The sequence below is a fragment of the Rhinichthys klamathensis genome, unplaced genomic scaffold (assembly GCF_029890125.1).
Source record: "Rhinichthys klamathensis goyatoka isolate OS25496 unplaced genomic scaffold, OSU_Roscu_1.1 h1tg000098l_1, whole genome shotgun sequence".
Lineage (NCBI taxonomy): Eukaryota > Metazoa > Chordata > Actinopteri > Cypriniformes > Leuciscidae > Rhinichthys > Rhinichthys klamathensis.
This window is the reverse complement of record NW_026606637.1, coordinates 4460156-4485551: the sequence shown is the minus strand read 5'-3', so window position 1 is coordinate 4485551 and position 25396 is coordinate 4460156. Positions and strand designations below refer to the sequence as shown.

Here is a 25396-nt window from a genome sequence, read left to right as displayed (position 1 = left end):
TACACGGAATGATTTTTATACTGTACAAACTGTATATTCTATCCCCTTACACTAACCCTATTCCTAAACATTTTACATCATGCCAAAAACATAACTTAGTATGATTTATAAGCTGTTTTCCTCATGGGGACCAAAAAGATTTCCCCACAAAGACAAGGAATCTGGATATTGCTTTGTAAGGACATTTTGTGCAAATTCTTGGTTTTCATGTTTTATGGGGACATAATGATTTTTGTACTGTACAAACATACAGTTCTCGAAACTTCTAGAATAATGAAGTTATCGAATTTTGGTTAATGAATTGTGGTTAATTCATTTAATATAATGTATCGACTCTCCTAGTTTCTGTTAATTAAAAAAAACGTTGAAAACTAGCATTTTCATAATTACAGCAGAAATAATGGAAATATGTATATATAGTCTATAAGGTTAAGGCCTTTGAATAATGTATTGGACAGTGGGAGGCCTTTGAGTCAAAAAGATTGAGAACCGCTGCTCTATACAAATTGTACTCCAAATAAAATGGCAAAGCCTTGCTGCTTTAACTGAACTTGAAAATTTTCATTGGTGCCAATGCATGCTCTCTGTCGACCCCTGCAGGACGGAATGGAAAATCTGCTCCAAGTGCTAGTTGGTCTGCTGTCATCTGATGACATCAACATGTTGACCTGTGCAACAGGCATCCTGTCCAACCTCACCTGCAACAACACACGCAACAAAACACAGGTGACCCAGAGTAACGGTGTGGAGGCACTGATTCACACCATCCTGAGGGCCGGTTCAAAACAGGACGTGATCGAGCCAGCTGTCTGTGCCCTTCGCCACCTCACCAGCCGGCACCCGGATGCTGAGACAGCACAGAATGCCGTACGAACCGATTACGGCATCCCCGCTATTGTCAAATTGCTCAATCAGCCCTACTACTGGCCCGTCATTAAGGTAAGTGAGAGAAAAACAGAGAGAACTGTCAAATTAGCACCTCAGTGAGCAATCGATGGCTTTGCAAACTACCAAAGAAGGGAGAAAAAAAATTTAAGAACTATTTTTTTTTTTTTTTTTTTTTTTATTCCTAAAAGTTTTCAGGAAACCATATTGATCAAATCAATTAAAGGTGCACTATTATATATTTTTTATTAATTTGTTTCATTTTACTATATAGTTGTTCTAGGCTATATACTGACACTTATTGGTGTGGATGAAGCATTAAACCAGTGCCACTGTAGAAATACCCCATTCACAGGAGCTTTTGTCACCCTTGATTCATTCGTTCCACAATTGAAAGTGTCCAAAATAGTAAGGTTAAAGGAGAACTCCGGCACAAAATGAACCTTTGGTCTAATAAAACATTGGTACCTAGTCAACCGTTCTCTGAGATTTGTTTTCATGATAATCGAATGTAAAGAGTTTTATCGTGTATAACGCTAGTAATGGGGGCATATAATAAGTAAAAAGAAATCGCTAGTTTATGGTAAATGGACTGCATTTATATAGCGCTTTTACAGACCCAATGGCCACCAAAGCGCTTTTCAATTTTGCCTCACATTCACCCATTCACCCATTCACTCACTCATTCATACACCGACGGGCGACGGCAGCCATGCAAGGCGCCATCCAGCTCGTCGGGAGCAGCTGGGGTTAGGTGTCTTGCTCATGGACACCTCAGCACTTGGTCAGGTGGAACCGAGGATTGAACCACCAACCTTCCGGTTTGTAGACAACCCACATGAACCACTGAGCCACTGCCGCCACATGTTTATACCACTAACAAGGCTCAAAATAGCCCCACACGAACACAGTAACATAATGAGGGTCCCTACATGCAAAACGAACCATTGAGAACTTTGTAAGTGTACAGACCGTTTAATAAGAAGATAAAGATAAAGACAGTCCACTTCGTGTATACAGACAGGAGCCATCTTTGGAAAACAGTCTCGACTAATCAAACCACGAACGACGTGCTAAGTGAGCTGAACTGTATGAAGTTCAGTGAACTTCTGAACTGTATGAATGGCGTTCGTGGTTTGATTAGTCGAGACTGTTTTCCAAAGATGGCTCCTGTCTGTATACACGAAGTGGACTGTCTTTATCTTCTTATTAAACGGTCTGTACACTTACAAAGTTCTCAATGCTTCGTTTTGCATGTAGGAGTAGGGACCCTCATTATGTTACTGTGTTCGTGTGGGGCTATTTTGAGCCTTGTTAGTGGTATAAACTAGCGATTTCTTTTTACTTATTATATGCCCCCATTACTAGCGTTATACGCTAAACAGTTTTTAGAGATAAAACACTTTACATTCGATTATCATGAAAACAAATCTCAGAGAACGGTTGACTAGGTACCAATGTTTTATTAGACCAAAGGTTCATTTTGCGCCGGAGTTCTCCTTTAAGTTAAATGAAGTAAAATTGACATGATGTGAAGGGGCCGTATGTAGAGTAAAACAGCTCTTAATAAGCCGCAGAATGTAAAAGCATTTAATTTCCTAGGTTTATTAATTGTGTGACAGGGCTGTTGCTTAAATTCACAGGCCCTGGGACAATATTTTGTGGGCGTCTCCCTCTCAATGAGTAGTTTATACCATATAGGGCCTTTTTGGGTCTCCTGTTGTGCAGTATATAACCATATCTTGCTGACCTCACATTTGTCTTAATCACAGGCTGTGGTTGGTCTGATCCGTAACCTGGCACTTTTACCAGCCAATCAGGGTCCTTTGAGAGACGCTGAAGTCATTCCCAAACTGGTCACTTTGCTTTCAAAAGCTCATCAGGATGCACAGAAACATGGTTCATCTGCTCAACAACAATACCAGGTATGCATTCCTCACCTGTCGCTGTAACATGGACACATAATTTGGGTGGGGAACCAAGTGTTTAACCTTTAAAAAAAAAAAGGACTCTCCTAAAGAATGACTCTTATGTGCCAGTTCTTTTTATTGATTCAGAAACATGTAGCACAATCAGAGGAGTCCAATTCCCAAACAAATTACTCAGTCAATGCTTTTAAGTGTATCAAAAACCAGGGGCACGTTCAAGTTCAAAACGGTGCGCAACGTTTTGCTACGGTTTCCGGGTTGAACGTCATGTTTCCTGGAAACGGCGTGCACGGGTGTGCAACGGGGTTTGAGATGCGTTTTCTCTTGTTTGGTGGATGTGTCAGAACTGCAGTCCAATCAGCAGCAACATGTATATAATGCACGCGGTATTCAAGTGAACTCGTACAATGGGTTCAAGGAAAGTAATTTACAAATGTGTTCTATGCAGCTCGGTATACGCAACAACTGAGGATATTAGAAGACGTTTGTCGTAAGTTTTATTGTAAAAATATAGGATATCAACATAATGATGTAGTTGTTTATAGTTTTAGCTTCATTGCAAGTGTATGACATTTGGTATAGAAATAAACAATGGTAATTAAGTGCTTTTCCTAAAAATGAGAAAGAAAATACAGGGTATTAAAACAGTATGAACTACAAATAAAGTCAGTATGTGAGGCTAAATAGATGCGTTTTAGTCTGAATTAGGTAAGATGTGTGATTCCATTTTAATTTCCACAAATCCCTTCACTCGACTGGGATGTTCTCTTGTGTTCTGGGCGGCAAGTGCAGTAACTGTAACATCGGGCATATTTTGTAGTATTAAACACATATTTATACCGACTTCATCAGTCTCCGAAAATTCTTCACAAAGAATGGCCTTCTCAGCTGCCATAGTTGCAACTCTTGCGTCATCAGAACAGTGTGTTCAACGCATCACCGTTTCTGTTTAAAAAACGTTGTGCAACGTTTTGTCGGGGCTTAACGCAGCCCATGTAACCCAACTAGTATATATCAATTTCCAAATGAATGACCCTAATGAGCCAGTTCTTTTTTTGGTAAATAAAAAAACATGTAGTGCAACAAGTGTATTCCAATGATTCTAATTATTTTTAATTATCCAACACATCCAGCATTCAACTAACTCTTGAGACATTAATCAGTGTCATATGAAAAATCTGTCAGTATGTACAATGTATTTAAAAAAAAAATCACATTAAAATATTTTCTAATTATTATAATCTTTTCTTAAAAGTATTAAACAAATCGAAATAATTGAGAACAATTTAAAATAGTTAAAATTCTTAACAATGCCCATCATTACACACGTGTACAATGTACAGACTACTGTTTCACATTTACATTTAATAATTTAGCATACACTTTTATCCAAAGCAATGTACAAATAAGGAGAGCAATAGAAGCAATAAAACTAACAATAAGGCAACAATATGCAAGTTTAATTTTTTATATATATATATATATATATATATATATGAAGAGTTCAGATGCAAAAGCCTCTAAACGCCAACTCCGTCAAAAATGAGATAATGACATTGAGTGAAAGCTATCTGAACATAGTACACGTTCAACAAATATTTGCTTCAAATCCTCTAAATCTCAGCCTCAGCCCATTCAGAAATATCAGTTTGTCGGCAAAAGCCTCACTTCCCTTTGGCAGCAAAAGCTGCTACATCCGAGAACCAATCAGAAGGGGCGAATCAGTACAGGCTGTTTCAATAGAGCGGCGCGCTGAGGAGACGGATTTTTTGAGACGGCTGAGGAGATTGTTTTGGTTTTGGATTCAGATTTTGTCGGCAGAGAAATGGGGTGGGATTTGCAAATAATCGCAGATCTCATTCAGCCCCCCTGTAAAGAGGTTTGTCTACTGTTTAGTTTTGAAATGAATGTGCTCTAATCTTTTTCAGTGTTTCTAGTTACATTTTTTGTGATTTTTCAGCTATTTACTGTCTTGTCCCAAAGAGGTGGATTTAGAGGTTTTTGCGAAAAAAGTTCAAGTGGATTTAGCTGTTTTTGACACAAAAGAAAATCTAATTTGTTAAAAATCACTGAATTGACTAAAGTGACATTTTTGAAAAAAAGTTATTTTATTCACTGACTAATAACCTTATCAGTACCTTTAAAATGAAACTACTGGACGTGAACATAGGAGCCTGATAAAAAATGCTCATTTAAAGAAAATAAGTCTTTAGAGGGTTTTGCATCTGAACTCTTCATATATATATATATATATATATATATATATATATATATATATATATATATATATATATAGATATAGATTAGTAAGTGTTACTATAAATGGGTCAAGTGTTGCTGAAAAAGATGCGTCTTCAGCCATTTCTTGAAAATGGCTAAGAACTCAGCAGCTCGGGTTGAGTTAGGCAGGTCATGCCACCAGCTGGGACCAGTCCAGGTAAAGGTCTGTGAAAGTGATTTTGTGCCTCTTTGACACGGCACCACATGACACCGTTCACTCACAGAACTCAAGTTTTTGGAGGGCACATAGGTCTAAAGTGGTGAGTTTAGGTATAGGGAGCAGAGTCGGTGGTTGCTCTGTAGGCAAACATCAGTTTCTTGAATTTGATGCGAGCAGCGATTGGCAACCAGTGCAAGTTTATGAGGAGAGGTATGACGTTTGCTCTCTTCGGCTTGTTAAAGACCACTCTAGCTGCAGCATTCTGGATCAGTTGCAGAGGTTTGACTGTGCATGCTGGAAGGCCTGCCAAGAGAGCATTACAATACTCCAGTCTGGATAGAACAATAGTCCGCTTGGACAAGGAGTTGTGTAGCATGCTCCGGTAGGAAGGGCTTAAACCTAATGTTGTATAAGGCAAATCTGCAGTACCAGGCAGTTCTTGCAATGTGGTCTGTGAAGTTCAAATGATCATCAATCACAACTTCAAGGTTTCTGGCTGTCCTGGCTGGAGTGATGACATGTAGATGGGGAAGAGAAGTGGTCCAAGCACTGAGCCCTGAGGCACACCCGTAGCTAGATGTTGCGACTTAAATACCTCACTTGTCACTTAATTAATTAAATTACCCTTTTTTTCTCTCTCTCAGGATGGAGTGAGAATGGAAGAGATCGTGGAGGGCAGCACTGGTGCTCTGCATATTCTGGCCAGAGATCCTATTAACAAAGGCACCCTTGCCGGCATGGGCACAATTCCTCTGTTTGTTCAGGTAACTCTTACACCTTTCCACCAATATACTGTTGTGGCCGTTTTTATGCGTCTGAATGAGAGCGCGTTTGTATGTAGCCTTTGCCCTCAGTCTAACATGCTCAGTGTATATAATAGACATCTGTTTTCTGTCCCTGCAGCTGTTGTATTCTCCATTGGATAACGTCAAGCGTGTGGCAGCTGGTGTTCTGTGTGAACTGGCTCTTGATAAAACGTCGGCTGAGATCATTGATTCGGAAGGAGCCTGTGCGCCTCTCATGGAGCTCCTCCATTCCAGCAACGAAGGAATTGGTGAGTGAGAGAGAAACATCAGAGAAACAAGCAAAATCAGATTGATTATGAGGTTAGCATAACCAAAGCGTAGTAGATTTCATCTTCAGCATAGTACTCGAGTACTGTACGCTCAGAGCCCGATTTTTCTCTCTCACATGCTTGTCCACAAGCTGGCAACACTGGCCTGGGCCGTTGTTTCACAGTCGAAAAAGGGCCTAAGGAGACAGGACAGCAACAAACTACTCAAGACTTTAGATAGATTCCCTCGTTGACAAGCTCTTGTGTGAAGGGGTAAAGATTATCACGCATCTCTACTTTAAACGAGTACAAGGACATTTTTTATCACTCATAACTTCTGGAGAGAAGTTATGAAACTTTGAATAAAAGTATGAAACTTTCTAGTGTGCACGTTTCAAGGGCCTGTGTTTGTGCATGCTATCAAATAGAGTTATACTTCAAAAGTCAATGTGTTCGGCTGTATGTACACACTGAGAGTTTGCATCAAATCTGAAGTATACTTTGGGGTTAAGCGTGTAACAAAGCGTGTTTTTCTTTCAGCCACCTATGCCGCTGCTGTGCTCTTCCGAATTTCTGAGGACAAAAACCCTGACTATAAGAAACGAGTATCAGTGGAGCTCACACACTCGCTCTTCAAACATGACCCTGGTGCTTGGGAGATGGTGAGTTTGCCCCCTGGTGGTGTAGAGGTTTTTAACATTTTAACAATTTTCTTCCGTAATATGACATATTTCAGAGTGAAACAGGATATTCAAAAAGAAAAAACGAATATAGACCTTATTTTATATGGTATTTGCTCTTGAAAATTGGTCTTTATAGTAGTGACCACATTTGTGAAATTGACCGTTCGCAGGCCCCTCCCCCAAAACGGCTATTGTCCAATCACACATCATAGCAACCGTTACTATGTGAGCAGGTCCGTCAAACATTGACTCCAAGAAGATGGTGAAGCGGTGCGCCCACGGCGTTTGTAATTCGGACACTAGATACCCCGAGAGATTGTCTGGAGGAGTTGTGTTCTTTCCGTTTCAAAAGCCGAAAACACATCGTGAGCGGTGCCTACAATGGATAAAAACAGTGTGGACGGCCCCACTCCCAGTTAAATGTTTCGAACATGTTTAACTCGCGTGCAGCGTGCGTTTATCTGCATCTTTCCGTCTATTATGTATAGTTACTTTTTAAACACGAAAATTGCATTCAGCATGACACGCAAGCGGTTGCCGTGGTTATGAACAACCTGCTTGTTAAAGCGAATGAATAATCCTGTATCTGAGGCAAAATTACTAAATATGCAGCTCGAGTTATATATTTCTAACTCCAAACAATTAGCCACTGAAACCGCTTATAAAATCTTCTTCAAGGCTGTGCTGGTTGCATTTGAGGTAGCTAACGTTACAGGTCATGGGGTTTCTCAGATTTCGCTTGAGACCGGTTTGAGAGCCGTTTGAGAGCTTGAGAGCATTATTAGGCTCGATAGTATTCGTGTCTCATTCATTGCGGATTTTTATATTTTGAATATATCCCTCCACTGCATACTATAACCCCATTTGCCTAGATCTGGAAGATATCGCGGAGGTATTGCTCCAAAAAAGGTCATTGACGCACCTCTTCCCGTCATGGCAATCTGTGGCGCTGGTCGTGTTTGACCATTTGTTTGACGGGCGTAGCAACAATAACTAGGGGGCGTGGCTTTTGCGAACGGTTTGGAACAAGGGATATTTCTTACTTCAGTGGACAAAATATCATTGAGATCTTGCTATTATCTATGAATTAAAACAAGGGGGGCAATTCATTTTTGTGTTTTTGTTTTCAATTCGTTGTGAGTTAAAAATACCATTGATAATTATGATATTTGTGGGTCAAACTGACCCTAAAATTATGGAGAGTAGTAGATAGTAACAATTGCAAATCGCAATCTGATCAAAACATTATTATAGTGTAACAAAATTATACATTTACATATACACATTACAAAAATAAATAAAAATAAACTATATATATATAGGAGTATATGGTAAATAAAACCGTATTTAACAAATATTTGTAACCATTGTATTTAACAATTGCTTTTAATGCTTCATTTCTCAAACTGTGATTATCCCCTATACAGTAATTACAACTTACAAAAGCACAAAATAAATTAACATTACGTTTTTTTTTTAAGTAGATATTTACTATCCCTAATTAGGCTTATTATTTTGCATTTTTTATTTGATTACAGTATTTAGCATTTTAGCACAAAGTATGTACTTTCTGCAAATGTATGTCAGATGTCTATGATACATTGGCCATAAAATAAAAGTAATTTTTTTAAATTTCATGTTGACTTTAAAACTGACATCAAAGCCAAATGGTCCTTGTATGGAAATATGGTGATTCAAATCACAACAAAAGAGATAATGTATCATCAATATGTACATAAGGAGCAGGTTTTTTTTTAACAATGTCCTTGTTCCATCTTAGGCACACACCACCATGATGGATCAGGGCCTTCCAGAGGACGGTTAGTATATCATCTCACCAGGGGCGTAGCAACCGGGGGGGACGGGGGGGACACGTCCCCCCCACTTTTAGAAACAGGTGATTCTGTCCCCCGCATTTTTTTTTTACTCAGCGCCAATATTTCCGCCCGTGTTCTCTGATTTGTTACTTAGACTTGAGTGAGCTAACATTCAGCCAATCACAGCGCGAAGCATCTATTGGGCGCGTCTGCCATGAGCTTCAAATCTTTTGTTGCTCTTGCGAATTTTCGTGTTTGTTTAGTCGCTTTGCTGTTTGGCCGTCTATGCACCCCAGAAAAAAAAGCAGAGGACTACATCATTTTTTTCAAACACACACTGTTACAGTATGTCGCGATGACATGAATCACACGTAAAGTTTCCTTGTTGATTTAACCTACTGTAACGCTGTAAGACGTGTAAGACAACAGAACCCGTATGGACCTGTCGAGTGTGTGTTAAATGCTCTCCTACTTGTTGCTTTGGATAAAAGCGTCTGTTAAATGAGACATAACAGATTATTCCCAGCAGGCACACAACGTCATAAGACATTGATATTTGGTTAAATTTTGGTTGCGACGTCGGGTGACCAAAATTCAATGTAAATTCAACATGTCAATGTTAAATTGATGTCCAATACCGAATACATTGATTTAGGTTTTATTTATATATTTTTATAAAATGTCTGTTGTATAAAATTACTGTAGGCTAGATGTAATCTGTTCATTGAACACTTTTTTTTTGGTCCAACTGTTAAGAAGTAAGATACAAGTTATTGTTCAAGTGTAGTTTAACTGAAATATTGTAAATATCATAAAATATATTTATTTCATAAAAATAAAGTATATATGTCCACAGTTATCTGAAAGTCCCAAGTCCTGCAATATTTTTTTATTTCGAGTATGATTTCACAAAAATAGGTTGCTGTAAACTATCATGGCATGTTACCAAAATTGGCACTAGGGTGCTGTAAAATGCCAATTGCTATTCCATCTAGAATTTATTATTATGAACATCACCTTTCAGTCCCTCCAGAAAAACGCGATTATGCGATCGCATGATTCAATAATCAGCCAAAGTCCGCATATGCGGGGGCATTTTTTCAAATACGCCGCACTTTTGCCGTATAAATTGCCGATTTCCACGCAAAATATGCGGGGCTTGTATGATTTCATAATCCCCGCATTTTGTTGCAAAAAAAAGTCACAGATATATCTTAGCAGAAAGTTGAAAAATGTTGCGTTTGCATGAACATCATTGAAAAAAAAAAAGGAAAAAAAGCTGTAAAACAGGAAACATTTTTTTCATATTTTATTTATTCATTTTTACAGAAATTGTAGCATATTCCTTTTGTAAAGCTACAGAACTTGTTTGACTCATCAATGTTTTGTAAGTTTGAGCCATGTGTTTATTAAGGTCTGAAATAAAACAAGATTAAATATTCCAGCACTTTCTGTGATGTAGTATGTTTGCTTATCATAGGAAGTAATAAGAAATAGCTCTTTACATTAAGGTAGTAGCCTAGTGAGAACAGGGTGTTGGGGAATCACTTTTTCTCTCTTCCCGCAATTTCATCACATAAAATTGCAAATATCCTGCATATTCCATCGCCGCATAATCAAGGATTTTTGCCCGCAACAATCACAAAAAAACTCTGCATTTTTCTGGAAGGACTGACCTTTGGGTCACATCACCACACCATTTTGTCCCCCCCACTTTTATAATGGCTGCTACGCCCCTGCATCTCACCATGATTTACCAGCTACTTACCTCTACGGCTGTCAGCTATATCTATAAAGATTTGAAACACCTTGTTGGTTTTGCACATTGTGCAGATGGCGAAGGCTACGGCCCCCCCGTAGGATATCAAGGATACAATGATGGCATGCATATGGATGGCATGCCTCTAGATCAAGAAATGCAAGATGAATATGGACATAACATGGGTTACAACTCCATGCTCAGACCCTCCTACCCTGATAACTACTAACCGGTCAGTACTACTCAAATACACCAGTTGTCCTTCAAATACTCAAATAAGATTGGACCTACCTGCTGAAGTCTGTAACTGCATTAAATTGAGTGTTTTCTTTTTATTTCACAGCCTGATGATGAATTGAGCTCCACTGAAAGAGGATTATAAAAAATACACTAGACAGAAACTCCCAGCAGAGTTTTTTTTTTTCATCGCTGGGTGCCTGTGGTCCATTTCTCAGTAAACACTCACTGACACTGCTGTAATATATGCAATTCTCGCTGTGCTGGGAGAGGCAGAATCGAGCAACTTTACCTTGCCTTTATACAAGGATGACAGCATGTTGCATTTTACATGTCTTTTTGTAGAAAATGTTATATTTTAGTGTTTCTTATGGGTGCATTAATACTTTGTTGGTAAGAGGAATGGTTAACTATGCCAAAGAGATTTTATTCAAATATTTTATAATGATAATCACGTTGCTTTTTATAGGTTTAAGATTTTGGAAAATGCAATCAATGATTTAGACTTGCGATCTCACAATAACTGACCTGAGGTCAGCTTTATGGCTTCGTTCACAGTGGTTTTAGTCAGACGGGTGACCGGAGCTGATCGGGAATCAGCGTTAGTGAGCTGAAATGCCTGGAATGTTGATTTTCTACAGCGCTTGGATCTCAGTGCAGTGCATTATATTTCCTCCCTTAACTGAGACTGTCAAATACTGGAGTTCTTTTGAACTTTTCCCACTTGTTTTTTTTTCTTCACTCCATATATTTGTTCTGCTGAAACTGTCTTAATGTATCGACAAGGAAATAGTGATTTTGTTTGTCTTGCAATGCAATGTGTATGGAGATTTTTTTCTTATTGTTTGCGTGAGGAATAAATGCCGTGCTGATTAAAAGGGACTAATGTTTAACTAAACGATTAAACCGTGTTATAAAAAACTAGCTCCACATTTGTTCACATATTAACTGACAAAGGGATTCTTTGTAGCATTTTTACTTCATACTTTGTCCAAAAAAAAAGAAATAAAACCATGTTATCTAATGCTTTGTGACTGGGATGTTGAAATTGTTTAAGTGTGAACACTAGTGAGATCATTTCATAACACTGTAACAAAGTTTTATTGGGATTCAGAGATGATTTTCCAGCTCAATGTCTATTACAGTATACAACATAAATGAAAGAGTGCAGATACCAGATATAGAAAAAATAATTAATTAAAAAATTTCATAGTAGATGAAAATCACTAAAGAAGAAAAGTTTTAATATTAACTCGGTATTCAACACAATACAGTATACTGTTAATTACAGTACAGTAAAAAATAAATGACGCATCTACACCTTTAGCCAAATTTTTATTAGAGTATACAGTACTACAGCAGTTTCTTGGTCTTCTGGCAAAAGACTTTCTCTTCATTTCTCAGTTCTGCAAAAATGCAGAACTACAAAATGGCTATAATTTTGAGTTTATTGTACATAGTATAGTGAAGATACACCTGTGCTCCTATTTATATTATCCTGAGATTCGGATTGGTGTATCATCAGTTTTGCTACTTAATGTTTGTGTTTTTAATTGACCCGAACAGTCAACTAATCCTTGTGGTGTTAAGAAAACGATCCTCATGAACGGGAAATTAAGGAACGCCGTACATATTGCATCTTGGAAGAACTTACTAATAAGATTGCGTCTCCATGGAAAACCTGTCCACTTCCATCCAAAACAATACACTATACTTACACTCCTCTTGGTCATCTCTGATGAAGACGCACAGTACACATTAAAATCTTAAGGTATTAAAAAAAAAAAAACAGGGTAAGTGTGGCATGTGTGTGGTGGCCTGGTGTAGGGGGATGGGATGGATCTTGCTTAATCTCTCCCTAATGTCCCATTGTGGCATGACACGGGCAGGGAACCAACTTATGCCATGACCACAGAGGGATTATTATTGAAATTTCCTTGTTTGCATAAATGTATGCTATTAGTTTACGGTGCAATGCTCAAGTTAATTATATTGTTTTCTGAATGAGAACACGGTTAAATCAGTGTAAAATGAGGGTGTTTGTGTAGTTTTGCAGTAATCATTAAAATGTAATGAGTTGAAATGTGTAAAAACCGGTGTTAAACTTTTTGTGAAATGTCTGTTTTGAGAACTGAATGAATGGTTTGGGAGTTTGTGCCAGCAGAATCAGTTATAGTGTTTGCATTTGAGGAAAAAAAAACCTGTACATTTTCTTTGATTTTATACAAATAATTAATCTTGATGTGCTGACCAATCTTTTGGCTTCTCATCTTTAGTGAAGGCTGGACACTGGAATAAAAAAAAGGAATTGTTTAATATACACAAACTACACAAGCATGCAAAGGCTCCAAGTTTAACTCTACATGGAGGAACATTTGTGTGCCATACTTCAAATGGTTTAGATGAGTAAATAAATGACTCAGGATCAAACTCATGTACATTCTGCTTTATTAAAAGTGTATCCCCCCCCTAAAAAAAATTACAAAGCTGATGTACAAAATAAAATAGAAGGCAATATCTTCTGTTTGGAAGCATCAAAGAAGAATGACACTTCAAAAGGCAGGTAAAACGTTTGACACAAACATAATAAAATGACATTAACCCTTTTTGGATCAAATCATCCCTCTTTAAAACAGCACATCTCATTTTAATGAAGACTTTCACAGCTCATCAATATAAAATATTTAAAAGGAATGAGAAAAAAAAGAAAATAATAAAAAAAAAGTTAAAACTCGTGTGTAGATTATGGCAGACCAGCCGCTAATATGCTACCAAGGAGAGTTCGATCCTTCAAAGCGTTTTCCACATCTCGCTCTTCAATCTTCAGGGAGATCTAGGAAAGAAGAAAAAAGAAATTTTGAACCCTCATTAAATTGTAACGAATTGAAGTATTGATTACTTTATGATTCGAAAGCTCTTACTTTAATCAACCGAGCTTCTTTGGCCTTTTTGAGAATGAGGATTCCTCTGCTCTCCAGCAGACTGCAGAGAGACAGACACTCCGTCTGTCCGACTCCTCCAACCTGCCTCTGCTTACACAGCTTACTGTACACTTCACACAGCTGGAGAAACAGAAACAGGGTTACCAACACTTCAATGTAGTCGGAACATTTACACTTAAAGGGTTATTCACCCAAAAAATACCCTGGCTCTTCCAAGCTTTATAATGGGAGTGAGTTTTTTTTTTTTAAAGCTCCAAAAAATGCATCCATCCATCATAAAAGCAATCCATATGGCTCCGGGGGGTAAATAAAGGCCTTCTGAAGCGTTTTTGTAAGAAAAATATCCTTATTTAAAACTTTATAAACTATAATCACTTAGCCTGGTTAAAACCAGACCATTCTCAGTTGTAACCGAGTTATGGTCTTGCAAAGCGTCATAGACAAATCATTTCCAGAGGGGCGTCACCAACGGACGTCGCGGATAGACCCAAAACCAATCAGAGCGATGAAGGAGATGACGTATGCAGCAGGCCCGGCCTTAACCAATTTGGTGCCCTAGGCAAGATTTTAAGTGGCGCCCCCTTGCATCGCAGTACAGTACTTGCACTGTTAGTGTACATATACTCACAAGAAACTTAATAGCTTTGTTTTAGACATTCTTTTATTTAACTAAAACAATTGCACATTCAAAATACTAATTATAGTAATAATAATTATTGTAAAAAATACAATAAAATGAAATAATATAAATGAGAAACCTCATTTTAAAATACATGATAAATAGACTATAGTGAAAGAAATACATGTAGACTATAGTGTATAATATACAATGTATTTTTTCAGATACAAATTATATTAGTAATTCATATATTAGTAATAATTTAAATTTTATTGTCATTACAATGAAATTCTAATTAGCAGAATGCAAAAGAATCAGTAAACTGCAGTATAATATTGCATGTGGCAATGCTAAGTTATGCTCTAACATTAATGACGTGCACTTTAACACAGCCACAGGTGTAAATTTTAACATGATAAACACACTTTATAGACAATATGAGCTGTAACACAGTTAACAGCTGGCGTTACAACTATGGAATTATTAATGGTATTTTGATTGTTTATTACAAGCTGGGAAAACGTGAGATAATGATGTCAATGAAATTAACATTAATACACCTGCTGATTAGATCTAATATTTACACATGTGTCCGAGGAAGGTACTCATATTACTATTTTCCATAATAATAGCGCTAGGCTTATTTGTTAGAACCATTGACTGTATATATTTTGGTTAGAACTAGCAGATAGCGCTGGTTATTTATAGATTAGCCTACCATGTATGCTAATGACTAATGGCATTATTGATCATCGTTCTGTAACATCAAAATAATATCATTATTTAACATCATCTTTACTGTAACATTGCCTTTGTTGCGTTTTTCCTCCTCTTCTTTTCTTTTTTTCCTCCCCTGGGCACCAGATAATTTGGGACGCTTTGACATATTAACTTTTTTTGATGCAATAAAAACGAAAAACGAATGGCGGGTAAAAGAAGTCTGATTGGTGGAGGTGGTTTCCCATCCTGCTTTGTGGCGCCTCATGTTTTGTTCTGCACCGTGAACTAAGTGTGTGATCCCTTCAGCTCCCCCCTGGTCACGTTAAAGTAAGAATTTATTAGAAAAATGTGATCCCAAAAAAACAACAACAAGAAAGTCAATGCAGTGTAAATCCCATTATTGCTCCACTCGTTGCAGTGTTAATGAAGTACAATAAAAGCGGAAAGTTCCTTACGCGGCTCTGGCGTCCATCTTTGTAATGTTTTCTACAAAATCTGCTTCAAAATCCCAGCGCTGTCGTCATCGTGTAAAGCCCGCCCCAACGTTTCTGATTGTGGCCTTGATTTCGACGGATTGGAAATGGGCTTGAATGAGCTCTTTGCCAGACTAACTTTCAGAGCAAATCTAAATTTGCCGGAAGTTATCTGGGTTTTCCCAGGCTAATAATCACTGGCTTCTGTACGAAAGTCTCGTTCCGGCTGAGGAGTGAACTCTGACCCGACGCATGATGAACGCAAGAAGCGCAGAGGATAGAGCAAAACAAAACACCGGTTACGAATTAGAAATCTAAAATGAGAATTTTAAAAGAGAAATGTCAGAGGAGCTTGAGTTTGGCGTCTACTCTCACCTAAGCTTACGCTGCTACTCCTACATCATACGCCGGAACTCGACTCTCTCGTTAGCACACGGACAGACGTTACCGGAACCTAGCGATTATGGTTTATAAAGTTGTAATTATGGATATTTTTCTTACAAAAACGCATTGCTTCGCTTCAGAAGGCCTTTATTAACCCCCTGGAGCTGTTTGGATTACTTTTACAATGGATGGGTGTACTTTTTTGGGGATTTAAAAAAAAAAAAAAAAAAAAAAAAAAAAAAAAGATACCATTCACTCCCATTATAATGTTTGGAAGAGCCAGGATATTTTTAATATAACTCCAAATTGTGTTTGGCTGAAAGGAGAAAAAAAAATCATATACACCTAGGATGGCTTGGGGGTGAGAATATTATGGAATCATTTTCAGGTGAACTAACCCTTTCAGTTATGGAAACAATTGATCAAACTTTGACTCACCTTCCCCAACTGGACCTCTTTGCACTTGCCGTTACGGATGATCAGAAGCAGACAGCAGACCAGAAGTTTCTGCTGCAAAGGGAAACTCTCACCGTCCCTGCTGCTGGATGCCATGCGGTCGCCATACACCTCAGACAAAACACGTGCCACTTGAGGAACGCTCACCCGCGACACTGCAACAAGAGAGTCCAGACAAATCCCTCATTTCATTTTCTTTCTAAATAATGCTGGAATGATTATCACTAGTGCTGTGAGAAACTAAGCTTGAACCAATCAACTGAACCAATTGCTTCACAAAATGATTCAGTTTCGAAGGGTTCGAAACGAGACACGCTGGTGACGCCTGCTGGTCAGAACGGTGTAAATGCAGCAAAACCTATTGCAAATGTTTCATTGAAAGTGTAATCTATTAACCCTTTAGGCGCCAGAGGTTTTTTCCTAAAACGTTTGATTTTGACATCTTCATTTCAAAAGGCTATATCTTAAAAGTGAGAAAAGATGGAAACTTTCTGTAAATTAGAGAAATATTAAGGATGACCCAAAGTTTATGTAGGGATTACATTTTCCCATCTAATTTGCATATTATGACGTCATATGGTGGCGGCAATCTTGGATTATAGAACTTTCATGAAAAGTCACATGTTTAAATGATAAAATGCAGCACTTCTTTCCCCCCAAAATGTCCATCACCTTCTGTATGCTATATTGCACAATACTGAATGCTCAGGTATGTAGTAAGTCTGGTAGAAACAAACCGAATGCATGTAGTGGTTGGCCTTTTGCTGTAGAGATTTTCCATTTACTAAATACAGTACAGTGATGGAGTACTCGAGTCCTGAATACTCCTTATTCTCTGGACTCGAGTCCGACTCGAGACTCCATGCTCTGGACTCGTGACTCGACTTGGACTCGCGGACTGATGACTACTACTTCGACTCGGACTCGAGAATATATAAAATCGGACTTGAGCATTCATCAAATGAATGACGTTGTTTCTGACTAAATAGGTTATAAAAAATTGATATAAGATGATACACTTTTCCTGTTTGGGGGTCCAAGACCGGCCGTGATCTATTTTTTCCCTCACAGACACTGCTACCGCTCGCTCTCCTTGCTTGACAACACACTCACTGACGTCACTCACTTTACGCTGCATTCTCGTGAGAGAGATAACGTAACACTCATTTAACACTAGATAAGTTCCTCTACATCTAATCAGCAATTTCGATTTTGGCACGCTTTGCAGCAGCTGAGCGGACCACTAAGGAGCGAATGTACAGTGACGTGACATTTAAAAGTACCAGATTTAAACTGTGCTTTCGTGCTATGGCTGGCGCTGAGCCAAAATCGGACGCGCTCAGCGCTTAATCCCGCTTATCATACAATAACACAATTATGTTTATTTTAGCTAACAAACTAGACGGCGACCTTGACTATGTCACACATCGCAACCACTCTTTTCCTGCGGAGTTACAACTGCTTATAGCACTGCATTTTCTGTTGTTTTTTTTGCCGCAGTTACATTGGGATTTAGTTTGCTTTCAAAATTGTTTTTCTTTTACCATATTCGTCAAGAAGAATGCATTTCTCCTCCTCTGTCCAATTAGGCTTTCTTTTTTGTTTTCTTTATCCATTCCAGTTGACTGATCATCCAAAAATGTAATTAAACAATTAAATAAATAATCGCTCTGATCAAATGGCTCACTCGCACACTAGCTCCGCTTTTGATCGCACTGATTCAATGCGCTCCAACTCAAACATTTTGTATAGAAACATGACGTTTTTTTTTATTCAGGGATGAAGTATGACATGTCTGCTATCCAGTGGAGGGGAGGTCGAACGAAATTTGACACCCAATTTGACAAAATCGGCCGTTTTATTCAGAACCGCATCTTGTCGAGTAAACTCGACCGTGGCGCCTAGACGGTTAAAATGCTAAAACAAAAACCTGAAGTGTCTTTACGGGTTAAGAAATTGTGGGGTTCGCTTTATTTGTTTAATAGAGAACTTTGTAGTCAAGTCTCTCATTAGCCTGATTAACCATGGTTATTTTTACATTTTTTATTATATTATTTAATTACATCTTTAAAATGTCTACAAATGTATAAAAAAATAAATAAATAAAAATCAGGCAAAAACCATAGACACTGGTTCACAGATATCATCGTCCTCTAGTTGCGAACCATAGGAATTTTAAAACATTTATGATGTAAAGAATCCTCGTTTACGGGACTCATGTAATTTCGACAGTTTGATACACTCCGAATCAGAGGTTCAAAACAAATAATTCGCAAAGGTTTCGAAGCTCCTTGAAGCAGTGCTTTGAAAACACCCATCACTAATTAATTGTAACAATGTATCTAACTTGCCACAATAGGACATTTTGCCTAATTTGGTAATATTTGAATAGACAATTTACTGTATTTCCCAGAATATAAATCGCTTCTATTATCTGAAAAGTCCCATGACTTATGTTTTGTGTGCTTGACGTTAATTGCATACAATGCTTTGAAATATATGTAAAGTGTGTATACTTGGCTTTTTTTGTATAGAACAGTTCCTACAAAATGTCCTTATTTTTCCCCATTCTGCTCTGAATACAGTTCTGCTGTGAATTTAAGGATTTGTTTTGGAGTGAGGGGAACAAAAACTGTTTAAATGTCTGTAAACATTTAATTTTATCTACCAGTGTTTTATATCATTTCTGAATATAACTACTTGCGACTTAGGGGTGTAACGGTTCACAAAATTCACGGTTCGATACGATACACTTGTGTCACGGATCGGTCTGTTTTCGATACAGCAAAAAGAAAGAAATGCCAGAGAAATTTCCTTGATTTAATTATATTTTTATTAAAACTAACATCATAAAGAATTACATTTTTTTACTTTGAGCAATGGAGCTATACTTGACTTTTCTTAGGGAGCATATAAAACAAAATTAATATTTTAATAAATAAAAATAATATTGTAGTAGTTATAAACAAAGGTTTATTTTAGTTCAGAATAACATTTGAGGGCAGCAATTGTATTTATAATGTCAAAATAAAACCGACGTAATGTTACTTGAAAGCATTATAGCCTACTATTCCTGCCAAACTTCCATGGCTCCAGTTAGTAGTGTTACTACAGTAAATCCATGGTGAATGTTGCTGATCTGTGGACACTGAATAGTTCATGGCACAATGTTTCTTCCTGGTTTCCACGTCAGCGCTGTTTGATCCGCTAATAACGGAGAAATGTGAATGTTTCTCACTAGATCTCACAGCGATATTATTACTTCAGTGGCGAATTCAAATGCTTTCTTTACTGGATTTCGCTGTGTAGTAACAGTGTCGCTTGATTAAGATCGGCTGGCGCTGCATTGGTGCAAACTGATAAACGGTCCATCAACCAGTAGCTCAGTTTCGTTCCTCTTACATTTGCCATTTGATGATGGGCAATGTTGTGGTCACTCCAGCGTCTTACATTATGTGCGCGCTTGCCACTCGCGACGCGCCTAGATTAGAAATAACGAAATTTTGGTCGGCAGGAAAAAATGGTTCGGTTTAAAAATGCGTACCGAAAACCGAACCGAGAGCCTCGTACCGAACGGTTCAATACGAATACGTGTATCGTTACACCCCTATTGCGACTAGATCTAATTAATATAACTAGATGCGACTTGTATTTCTTCCTTTCAACAATGCTTATATTCTGGTGCGACTTATTTTCCACTACATCTTGTACAGTAATTCATACCTTTAGGGCTAGCCGCAGGTTCGGATGTCGTTTTAGACCTGTCATCCGCTTCCACAATCTCCACAGCCCTCCTGAAGGATAGATAGATGTGTGAGACCCTCACAAAACTAACCGTCACACTTGTGCTGGAGATTTAGCAGTAGAGCCCGCTCTCTTACCTGCAGATGTCGAGTGCTTTGCGAGCATCTCCTGACACTGCTGAGACTTTCCTGGCACAGAACTGAACTGCCGCGGCATCCAAAACACCTTCACCTGATACCTAAACGCACAAACAAGCCCATGTATTAATACCTCAGAATGTGAGACTGGATAAGAGCAAGTAACAAAATATGCAAGTAGGCATACTTGTGTGAGCCGGTCTTGGACGATTGCATTGAGCTCCTCACGGCTGTAGGGAGGAAAGTTGAGCAGTTTGGGTCTGCAATGTGGTTTTGCCTGGAGTCTAGGCAGGATACGGTCCGTCAGGTCCAATGCATTAGCAATACCTAAAGGGTCAAAGTTCACGTCAGCAGACATTCAGTACGATCCGCTTTGTAAAGAAGAACATTAGCAGAAATAAAGTCAGTTATTAAAGATGCAGTAAGTGATTTCTGAGAACAGTGGAAAATGGACCAGACCAACGGCTGCAAGTATGACAACAACACTCATGATGATGATGATGAGGGGGGGGGGGGGGATGTACTCTTGTGTACTGCATGTTAATTTTTTGTTCTTCCTTGTCATTCGTTCACCACCTTCTCTTTTTTTGTTAAGTATTATTTTGCCTATGGGAGGGGTGTGTTTGTTTGGGTTGATTTCAAATATCAACACTGTTTCTCAGAAATCACTTATTGCACCTTTAAATTATAACTATCTTACCAATTAGACAAACACGAGATTTGGGCAGGTAAGGCCACTCAAAGATCGTGTAGAGAACCTCCTGAGACTTGCTGTCCAACTGGTCCATCTCATCGAGAACCAAAAGCCTGTTGCATACAAAAAAAACCAACACAATAAGATTTAAATCACTACAAACTAGTCTAAAAACCTGAAACAATTCATGCAAATTAGCATGAGCGAAGCGCTGTCTGAATGCGAGCTGACTTACACAATGGGCCCAGAGCTGGTCAGGTGTTTCTCCAGCCGAGCCTCGCTGTTGCCCTTGGGAACCCCCAGCCTCTCTCCCAGCAATGGAAAGATGGCATGAGAGCTGCGCAAATTCATACAGTTGATAAGCACAGTCTGAACTCCTTTCAACAGAGCCTGGAAACAGAAGAGAGGTCAGATGACTTCAATTGTTTTTTTTTTTAAATAAACAAGCAGTTGTTTCTTGCTATGATTTCATGTTTCACAATTTCACATAACAGACATTTCTCTGCTTTGAAAAATTAAAGCAGATGTACACTACCATTCAAACGTTTTTGTTTTGTTTTTAAAAACTTTAAAATTGTTCTTAAAATGTAAAATTACTGTTTTCTATTTAATTTTTTTTTAATGTAACTTATTCCTGTGATGGCAAAGCTGAATTTTTTTGCATCATTACTACAGTGTCACAGGACAGAAATCAAATCTAATATGCTGCTCAAGAAACATTTCTTTTTATTCAATCAATAAACGTGTTTTTTCCCACAATGCTCTTTAATGAGTAGAAAGTTCAAAAGAACAGCATTTACTAGAAATGTAGGTCTTTTGATCAATTTAATGCATCCTTGCTGAATACAAGTTAATTTCTTCCAAAGCATTCTTACTGACCCCAAACTTTTGAATGGTAGAGTATATTAAAATATATGCTTTTTTTTTGCATACGCCCATATTTTCTCTTGAGCTCACCTTTTGTTCCTGGAGGACACAGTTTAGACAGGCAGTCTTGCCTGTGCCAGGAGCTCCAGAGATATAGAGGCTGGAGGGTTTTTCTGCCACTACATGGTTCTCCAGGAAGGAGACAATGGCAGCTCTCTCTGCCTCACGAGAGAGAAGACGTTCGGGCACTGCAGTGTGAAGAGCCTGCTTGATGCTCTGGTAACCCGATTCTACAGGGATAACGACATAGATCAATTATCAAGTGTCAGAAATATGTGACATCAATTTTAATATAAATATTAAAACTTACTTTTGACAGGAAACAGTCGAGTAACAGGGATCTTTCCCTCTGTACGGGAGATCGGGTTGGTACAGGGGGTCTCATGCAGCCGTTTTGGTGATGGGCGACAAATAGGAGACAGGGGGATTTTCGGTGAGGACGGGGTGGGACGTGGAGGTGAGGAGAAGACCGGCGTGTTCTCATTGAAGGACAGTTTACGAGGGGAGCACAGAGGAGCGCAGCGCTGCTTGGGCGGAGAGCCGAGCATAGAAGGTAAGAGGTTACATCCGTTTTCATCACCTGAAACACCAACAAGAGCTTCATAAATAAAAGATAAAGCACACCACATTACAATAAGTACAGCAACCAAGATGGTCGTTTAAAGGTGATGATTTAAACACCTGTGCGTTTCCGGGGGCTCAGGGGCAGCCGCTCAGACAGAGAGGTGTTTTTCAACACAGAGTTTCTGGGAGACTGACAGGCACCAAGCGAATCCCCCACATTTGCCTTTCTAGGGGACAGAGGGGTGGACTGGACATCCACCGCGTTCTCGGAGGAGCTTTTAGGTCGAGAACCCAACCTGGAAGACTTCCTTCTAGGGAACTGAAGGGTGGGCTGCTTCTGTGAGCGAGTGCTGGGCATTTTTAGTTTAAAACCAGGAAGCAGATCTGTAAAGAAAAGCACAGTGATAAGATAGAAATCAACGATCTGCAATGCACAAAGCTTTAATAGTTTGCTATTTATTCAGTGTCAGCTTTCCCATTTTTGATTTTAGAACATCGGTTGCATTAAAACTGTTACTTTGCGGAGAAAACAGGGAAACCGTGAGGAATTTAGCAAGTACGTGTTGTTTTTCCTGTAGACTCTGGGGTGTGAGTGATTAACAAAGACATCCGAACATAAAACCTGTTGGGGTTGTTTAATAAAATAGCATCATGTCTTACAAATATTTAATTATTTTTTGTTCCGAATCACACTGATCAAAGATCACAATTGTTCCTCCCATTTGGCGGTTTTGACCCTACAGGTTCTTTATTTGCTTACGCACACAACGCTTCCTATCAGCTCTAATTCACTACTATGCAAACATAAGTACAATTCACAAATTATGTGTGTTTGTTGCAGATCTACAAATACTGTAAACTGAATGCGAGTAGTTTCTGTCGTGGGTCATTTGGCGCCAAGCTGTTTGTTCAAGCGCTGAACGACACTGAATAAAAGTAGTTTATTTAAAGAAACTACAACCTAGCAATCTCTTAAGGACTAAAGAATTAACATATTGAATGTCTTACCTGATTAAAGTTGAAATTGTATTGACAATCGCTGTAATAATTTTCACTTGTGAGCCTCAATGCTCCTCACCACACTGACCCGCCGTCAAACTAGCGCCAAATGTGTTGTGAACTCCTCCTCTAAACAGCTGAGGCTCCGGCGTGTGACGTTGATCCGTGACAACGCATTTCATTGGCTGCCCAAGTCCCTCTTGTTTTAAGTAACCAATGGGATTCTTCTAAGTCCCTTCCCCCCCACTGACTTGACTGTAAAGGCGCGTATATTGTATCTTTGTTGGTATTTTTGGCGGAAAGAATTTCCCGGGAAATATTAAGAAGGTTTTAAACTGCAGTTTTGAAATGCTGCATAAAGAAAAGGCAAGTATTCCACCATCATATTTGTACACTCTTATAAATTAGTTTTAACTCATGCTGGTGGTACTTTACCATTTTCTATCGTTTTATCGCATTTACACATCTCAAACAAACTAGTTTTGAATTAGAGTACTAAAGCTGCTGTTCAAAAGTACCATTCTAATATGAGATATATAATATATGTATAATCTAATATGACAAATAAAGTCTGAGTGTCATGAACATTTTGTAAACAACTGTTCACTCTTTAGCATATTTTAGTTTCCAACCAGATAACTGTCCATCCTGTGATAGGCTGGAGAACTGCGGAAGACGCATGCGCTGCATCAAGGCATTATGGGATTGACTGTCTCTTGATGCCACAGGGCAGGCTTGTATTCTTCAGTGACGGATCTGAAACCATAGATATACATCATAAATATAATTTGTATATTAGAAATGTGACGGTTTCAATAGGCCTATGTATTGTATGCGTTTTATAGGGTTTAAATAATTGTTTTTTCTTCACCATAGAACACAGTTTAAATGGTTAATGATTTATTAAGATTGAAATTTAATCTGAAGTTATAGGCTACATTTCCTCATTATTATAGGCATGGTGACTATATCAACCCCTTTCATTAAGAATATGGGCCCGCCTATAGTGTAATTCAGCTGTATTTCTTTGACTGGGATTTTGTTTGATTTGACATTCATTAATAAATGATTCTACTGAACTGTCAAGATATCATTTTGTGTTTTAGCCTACATAAAGGGCAGTTTTAAAAAGGATTATTAAAATAATGTCAAGATGCCCTCTTTTCAAGATTTATAAATGTGTGCAATAAAAAATACAATGTTTTTATTTATTTCCGTGAATAATAGTCAAGTAACTTATATAACGTTTTATAAAAAACATTGTTTCAATGCAGCTTTACAGTGATAACAGGAAACTCTGTTCAGTTTTGATTCAGAATTGAAAGTCAGTTCAGTGTTGATTCAGTTACGTTGTAAAGATCAATTATTAAATTAGTTCATTTTAGTTCCGCAAAAAAATTATGTCATCGTCCAGCTTAGATCAGTTCTCATACATCTCAACAGCGTCAGTACAGTACAATACATCGTAAAATTATCTCTCTCTCTCTCTATATATATATATATATATATTTAATACAATTTTTATTTTATTTTTTTTATTATACGTAGCGTAGCCAGAAAAGAGACTCTGGGTGTGCATCAGAAAAATTGGGTGTGCCACATTTATTGTCAGATTAATGTGCAAAAAAAAAACTATCACTAACATTACAGAATAGACTGGTCTGATGTATGGTTTTATGGTTATGACGCGCCACATAACCATAAAACTATATCAAATATAACTCAGGGTTCAACATTAAGCCTTTTCACATGCTTGTCCTTTGGAGAAGTTAATCGGTCATTCACTTGTCCGAGTAAAAAATGTGCTTGTCCAGAAAAAAATTGGATTACTTTTTTTGGTGTTGTAAATATAATGTATTCTGAAGTAAAAAATATCATCAGTGTTCAGTCAGCTTTGACATATTAAAATCTGCATGTTTATTATATTTTAACCT

The 25396-nt window shown here is 38.1% G+C and overlaps 2 protein-coding genes across 3 annotated transcripts in view; one reads left to right on the top strand and one right to left on the bottom strand.

The window, feature by feature from the left end:
- jupa (junction plakoglobin a) overlaps window positions 1–11982 on the top strand; it is a 36194-nt gene extending 24212 nt beyond the window's left edge. Inside the window, exons 9-16 of one of the 2 annotated variants that reach the window (XM_056252734.1) lie at window positions 601–939; window positions 2658–2810; window positions 5898–6017; window positions 6157–6307; window positions 6848–6969; window positions 8771–8810; window positions 10641–10798; window positions 10910–11982. In XM_056252734.1, the coding sequence (XP_056108709.1) occupies window positions 601–939; window positions 2658–2810; window positions 5898–6017; window positions 6157–6307; window positions 6848–6969; window positions 8771–8810; window positions 10641–10795 (1080 nt within the window). In that variant the 3' untranslated portion in view covers window positions 10796–10798; window positions 10910–11982. Of the gene's footprint in view, window positions 1–600; window positions 940–2657; window positions 2811–5897; window positions 6018–6156; window positions 6308–6847; window positions 6970–8770; window positions 8831–10640; window positions 10799–10909 lie in introns of those variants that run through there. The other variant, XM_056252733.1, reaches the window with a different exon arrangement.
- Window positions 11983–13234: 1252 nt separating this feature from the next.
- Window positions 13235–23598, bottom strand: cdc6 (cell division cycle 6 homolog (S. cerevisiae)). The gene is made up of 12 exons (XM_056252738.1): window positions 23472–23598; window positions 22581–22847; window positions 22210–22479; window positions 21930–22129; window positions 21208–21362; window positions 20979–21085; window positions 20466–20605; window positions 20279–20379; window positions 20121–20191; window positions 16380–16552; window positions 13725–13865; window positions 13235–13636 (listed from the first exon to the last, which is right to left on the bottom strand). Exons 2-12 carry the CDS (start codon window positions 22819–22821, stop codon window positions 13547–13549), a joined length of 1689 nt encoding a protein of 562 aa, XP_056108713.1. The 5' UTR covers window positions 22822–22847; window positions 23472–23598; the 3' UTR covers window positions 13235–13546.
- Between the last annotated feature and the right edge of the window lie 1798 nt (window positions 23599–25396).

Bases quoted from the DNA above. Each gene is read 5' to 3' on its own strand.
- cdc6 (XM_056252738.1), bottom strand. From the start codon at position 22,821: ATGCCCAGCACTCGCTCACAGAAGCAGCCCACCCTTCAGTTCCCTAGA. The intron at 20,606-20,978 runs GTAAGATAGTTA...TTGACCCTTTAG, and splicing joins ATCTCGTGTTTGTCTAATTG to GTATTGCTAATGCATTGGAC. The intron at 16,553-20,120 runs GTATGAATTACT...CTCTTGTTGCAG, and splicing joins ACCTGCGGCTAGCCCTAAAG to TGTCGCGGGTGAGCGTTCCT.